The sequence below is a fragment of the Coturnix japonica genome, unplaced genomic scaffold (assembly GCF_001577835.2).
Source record: "Coturnix japonica isolate 7356 unplaced genomic scaffold, Coturnix japonica 2.1 chrUnrandom647, whole genome shotgun sequence".
NCBI lineage: Eukaryota > Metazoa > Chordata > Aves > Galliformes > Phasianidae > Coturnix > Coturnix japonica.
This window is the reverse complement of record NW_015440013.1, coordinates 4,565-10,462: the sequence shown is the minus strand read 5'-3', so window position 1 is coordinate 10,462 and position 5,898 is coordinate 4,565. Positions and strand designations below refer to the sequence as shown.

Sequence of the window (5,898 nt, the reverse complement as noted above, 5' to 3'; positions counted from 1 at the left end):
ATATGGGGATCCTAAGGATCTATGGGTCCTATGGGGATCTATGGCTTCTATGCGGGTCTTTATGGGCTCTTTGGGAGTCCTTATAGGAATCTATGGGGTCCTATGGGATCTATGGTCGTATGGGTCCTTATGGGATATGTCTATGGGTCTATAGATCTATGGGGTCCTATGGGGATCTGTGGGGTCTATGGGTCTTTATTGTCTCTATGGGTCCTATAGATCATGGTTTCCTATGGGAGGATCTAATGGGGTCCTATGGGGTTCTTAATGGGCTCTATGGGGTCCTAATAGAGTATGAGTCCTATGGGGATCTGTTGGTTCTTTGGGTCTTTATGGCTCTAATGGGAGTCTCATGGTGTTGGTGGGTCCTATGGGGTCATATGGATCTGTGGTCCTTATGGGGGATCTATGGCCTTCTATGGTAAGGTCTTTATGGGCTTATGGGTCCTATAGATCATTGGGTCCTAGGGATCTGTGGGTTCTATGGTCTTTATGGGGTCCCTATGGTCCTATGGGGATATATGGGTTTTAGGCGTCTTATGGTCCTTTATGGGGATAGAGGGCAGGAGGGGGTCTATGGGTCTTATGGGGTTGGGTGGGGGTCCTATAGGATCTATGGGTCCTATGCGCGGATCTATGGGGTTCTATGGGGTCTTTTATGGAGTCCTATGGTCCTTTATGGGGATATAGGGGGTTTTTAGTGGTCATTATGGGTCCTTATGGGGATAATAGGCTGGGGGCCCTCTATGGGTCCTTATGGGGTTGGTTGGGTACTATGGCGGTCCGATAGGAATCTATGGGGTCCTTATGGGACTTATGGGGTCCATATTGGTCCTTATGGTTGTTGGGGTCCTATGGGGTTCCTTAGGGGGATGAGGGGGTCCTCATGGCGTCCTATAGAATCTATGGGGTCCTCATGGGGATCTAGGGCTTCTATGGTCTTATGGGGCTCTATGCGGTCTATAGATCTATGGGTCTATGAGGGGATATGTTGGGTTCTATGGTCTTTATGGGATCTTAGGGGCCTATAGGATCTGTGGGTCCTATGGGGATCTTGGGTTCTAGGGGTCTTTATGCTCTATGGGTCCTTATGGTGTTTGGGGCCTTATAGGGGATATGGGGCTCTATAGGGTCTTTATGGGGGATATAGGGTGGGCGGGACTTCTATCGGGTCCTGTATGTGGTTGGGAGGTCTTAGATCTATGGGTCCTCAGTGGATCTATGGTTTCTTGGTCTTTATGCGGTCCATGCGGGGATATATGGTTTTTAGGTCCTTCATGGGGTCCTTATGGGTTGTGGGGTCCTATGAGGGTCCTATAGGATCTGGTGGGGTCCATATGGAGGATCTATGGCTGCTATGGGGTCTGTATGGGCTCTAGAGTCCTAATAGGATTCTATGGGTTCCTAGTGGGGATCTGTGCGGGTTCTATGGGGTTCCTTGTATGGGCTCTATGGGCGTCCAGATATGGGTTGTTGGGGCCTATGGGGTCCCTATAGGATCTCATGGGTCCTAGGGGATCATATGGTTCTATAGGTCTTTTATGGGCTCATGGGGTCCTTATGGGATATATGGGGTTTTTAGGGTCCTTATGGGGTCCTTATGGGGTTGGTTGGGGGTCCTATGGGGTCCTATAGGATCTATGGGGTCCTATGGGGGATCTATGGGCTTCTATGGGGTCTTTATGGGTCCTATGGGTCCTTATCTCTCTCTCCTTATGGGGTTGGGAGCTCCTATGATGTCCTTAGAGGTCAGTTGGTTCCTTATAGGGTCAGTTGGTCCTTATGGGTTGGGGGTCCTATGGGTCCTTTAGGGTCAGTTGGTTCCTTAATGGGTCAGTCTGTGGTCCTTATGCGGCGTCAGTTGGTTCCTTCATGGAGCGTTGTGCGGTGAGGACCCCATAGAGCCCCCCCCCAGCCCTATATCCCCCATAAGGACCCCATAGAGCCCATAAAGACCCCATAGAAGCCCATAGATCCCCCATAGGACCCCATAGATCCTATAGGACCCCCAACCAACCCCATAAGGACCCCATAGGACCCCATAAAGACCCCATAGAACCCCATAGATACCCCCATATCCCCCATAAATCCCCCCATATACCCCATATATCCCTCTATATACCCCATAAGGACCCCATAGACCCCCTCCTGCCCTATATCCCCCATAAGGACCCCATAGGACCCCATAAAGACCCCATAGATCCCCCATAGGACCCCCATATCCCCCATAAGGACCCCATAGGACCCCATAAAGACCCCATAGAACCCCACAGATCCCCCATAGGACCCCATAGATCCCCCTATACTCACCGGTGTCCCGTCTCCTTGCGGAGCTGACGACCCCATAAGCTCCGGTCCCGATGGTCTCGATGATCTCGTATTCATCCCCCACCTCGAAGGTGACGTCCAGCGCCCTGGCCTTTAATAGGGCCAAGGGACCCCCCCCCATATTGACCCCCATCGGGGGGCCCGGCCCCACTGACACCTCCCGGCGATCTATGGGGGCTTCGTCCGCCATTGTGGGGTCTATAGGGGGACAGAAGAGGTGCCATAGGTAACTATACGGCCCCATAAGTAACTATATGGCCCCATAGAGAACTATATGGCCCCATAGGTAAATATAAGGCCCCATAGGGAACTATATGGCCCCATAGGGAACTATATGGCCCCATAGGTAAGTATATGGCCCCATAGGGAACTATATGCCCCATAGGGAACTATATGGCCCCATAGGGAACTATATGGCCCCATAGGTAACTATATGGCCCCATAGGGAACTATATGGCCCCATAGGGAACTATACGGCCCCATAGGGAACTATATGGCCCATAGGGAACTATATGGCCCCATAGGGAACTATATGCCCCATAGGTAACTATACGGCCCCATAGGTAACTATATGGCCCCATAGGGAACTATATGACCCCATAGATAACCATATGGCCCCATAGGTAACTATATGCCCCATAGAGAACTATATGACCCCATAGATAACCATATGGCCCCATAGGGAACTATATGGCCCCATAGGTAACTATATGGCCCCATAGGGAACTATATGACCCCATAGGGAACTATATGGCCCCATAGGGAACTATACGGCCCCATAGGGAACTATATGGCCCCATAGGTAACTATATGGCCCCATAGAGAACTATATGTTCCCATAGGTAACTATATGGCCCCATAGGGAACTATATGCCCCATAGGGAACTATATGGCCCCATAGGTAACTATATGGCCCCATAGGGAACTATACGGCCCCATAGGGAACTATATGGCCCCATAGGGAACTATATGGCCCATAGGGAACTATACGGCCCCATAGGGAACTATATGGCCCCATAAGTAACTATATGGCCCCACAGGGAACTATATGGCCCCATAGGGAACTATATGACCCCATAGATAACCATATGGCCCCATAGGTAACTATATGCCCCATAAGTAACTATATGGCCCCATAGGGAACTATACGGCCCCATAGGGAACTATACGGCCCCATAGGTAACTATATGGCCCCATAGGTAACTATATGCCCCATAGAGAACTATATGCCCCATAGGTAACTATATGCCCCATAGAGAACTATATGCCCCATAGGTAACTATATGGCCCCATAGAGAACTATATGGCCCCATAGGGAACTATATGCCTCATAGGGAACTATACGGCCCCATAGGGTATAGGGGAAAGGGAGAGGGAACCCAGGACCCATAGAAGCCCATAGGAACCCATAGAGCCCCACAGATCCCCATAAAACCCCAGAGACCCCATAGAACCCCATAGAGCCCCACAGATCCCCATAGATCCCCATAGAGCCCCATAGAAACCCCACAGATCCCCATAGAGACCCCACAGAACCCGATAGAGCCCCATAGAGACCCCATAGAGCCTTATAGATCCCATAGAAACCCCATAGAACCCCATAGAGCCCCATAGACCCCATAGAGACCCCATAGAGCCCCATAGAACCCCATAGACCCCCATAGAGCCCCATAGAGCTCCATAGAGCTCCATAGACCCCATAGAAACCCCATAGAACCCCACAGAAACCCCATAGCCCTCCATAGCCCCCCATAGACCCCATAGAACCCCATAGACCCCATAGAGACCCCATAGACCCCATAAAACCCCATAGACCCCACAAAACCCCATAGAGCCCCACAGATCCCCATAGATCCCCATAGAGCCCCATAGAAACCCCATAGTGCCCCATAGAGACCCCATAAACTCCATAGTGCCCCATAGAACCCCATAGAGCCCCACAGGACCCCATAGAGCCCCATAGAGACCCCATAGAACCCCATAGGCCCCCATAGACCCCATAGAGACCCCATAGACCCCATAGAACCCCATAGACCCCATAGAGCCCCATACAGACCCCATAGACCCCACTCACCTCCCTCCGCAGCCGCTCCCGTTCTCTTCCCGGATGTCGCCGCTCCGCCCAATCAGCGCTCAGCTTTCAGGCCACGCCCCTTTCCGATTCCCCCACCCTCCCTGCAGCCAATCAGGATCCTCCCGTTGCTAAGGGGCGGGGCTAAAAAACCCGGAAGTGTCTCCCTGTCGCTATGGAGCGGGGCGGCGCATGCGCAGAAGCCACCCCCGTGTGTTTGAAGGGGCGCCATCTTGGGGGTGGGGGAGCAAAACCGGAAGTGACGTCAGAAAGCGAAGCGTGGAGCCGGAAGTAGAGCGGCGGCCATGATGGCGGCGACCGGAAACTGCGCGGTGGATCACGTGACGACGCACAAAGGACACGTGATCACGCGCGGTCACGTGTACCCCAGTTTATTTGCATACGCGGTGGGCGGAGCCAACAACAAATGCCCTTTTATGGTAAACCGGAAGTGGGCGTGGCCTGGGCGGAGGGGGCGTGGCCATGGCGGCGCTGATGGCGGCGAAGCCCCGCCCTGACCCGGAAGCTTTTGGGGCACAGGGGGCAGCGGAAGGTGACCTCGGCCGCCATATTGGAACTGGGGGCGGCCATGTTGGTGGCGGCCATATTGGGGCTGTTGGCGGCCATATTGGAACTGGAGGCCATATTGATGGCGGCCATATTGGAACTGGCGGCCATATTGGAGTTGATGGCGGCCATATTGGAACTGGCGGCCATATTGGGGTTGTTGGCGGCCATATTGGGGTTGTTGGCGGCCATATTGGGGTTGGTGGTGGCCATATTAGGTCCAGGTTGGCCAGCAGCAGCCATATTAGGTCCAGCTTGGCTTCTGGCAGCCATATTGGGGCCCAGTTGGCCACTGGCGGCCATATTAGATCCAGCTTGGCCACTGGCGGCCATATTGCCTTCAAGCTGTCCAATGGCGGCCATATTAGCTCCATGTTGGCCGCTGGCAGCCATATTGCCTTCAAGCTGTCCACTGGCAGCCATATTAGATCCAGCTTGCCCACTGGCGGCCATATTAGGTCCAGCTTGCCCACTGGCGGCCATATTGAGTCCAGCTTGCCCACTGGCAGCCATATTAGGTCCAGCTTGGCCACTGGCGGCCATATTAGATCCAGCTTGACCACTGGCAGCCATATTGCCTTCAAGCTGTCCACTGGCGGCCATATTAGCTCCATGTTGGCCACTGGCGGCCATATTAGGTCCATGTTGGCCACTGGCGGCCATATTGCCTTCAAGCTGTCCAATGGTGGCCATATTAGATCCTGCTTGTCCACTGGCGGCCATATTGCCTTCAAGCTGTCCAATGGCGGCCATATTAGCTCCAGCTTGGCCACTGGCGGCCATATTGCCTTCAATCTGTCCACTGGCGGCCATATTAGGTCCAGCTTGCCCACTGGCGGCCATATTAGATCCAGGTTGGCCACTGGCGGCCATATTAGTTCCATGTTGGCCACTGGCGGCCATATTGCCTTCAAGCTGTCCAATGGCGGCCA

General features: G+C 53.3%; 2 protein-coding genes across 2 annotated transcripts in view; both read right to left on the bottom strand.

Moving 5' to 3' along the window:
* MAPK7 (mitogen-activated protein kinase 7) overlaps positions 1-4,714 on the bottom strand; it is a 24,289-nt gene extending 19,575 nt beyond the window's left edge. Inside the window, exons 1-2 of the mRNA XM_015851030.2 lie at positions 4,403-4,714; positions 2,311-2,526 (exon numbers count right to left, since the gene is read on the bottom strand). Of these exons, the coding sequence (XP_015706516.1) occupies positions 2,311-2,518 (208 nt within the window). The 5' untranslated portion in view covers positions 2,519-2,526; positions 4,403-4,714. The remainder of the gene's footprint in view (positions 1-2,310; positions 2,527-4,402) is intronic.
* A 61-nt stretch (positions 4,715-4,775) lies between these two features.
* LOC107307519 (adhesive plaque matrix protein-like) overlaps positions 4,776-5,898 on the bottom strand; it is a 1,693-nt gene continuing 570 nt past the window's right edge. The window contains exon 2 of the mRNA XM_015851028.1: positions 4,776-5,874. Within this exon, the coding sequence (XP_015706514.1) occupies positions 4,792-5,874 (1,083 nt within the window). The 3' untranslated portion in view covers positions 4,776-4,791. The remainder of the gene's footprint in view (positions 5,875-5,898) is intronic.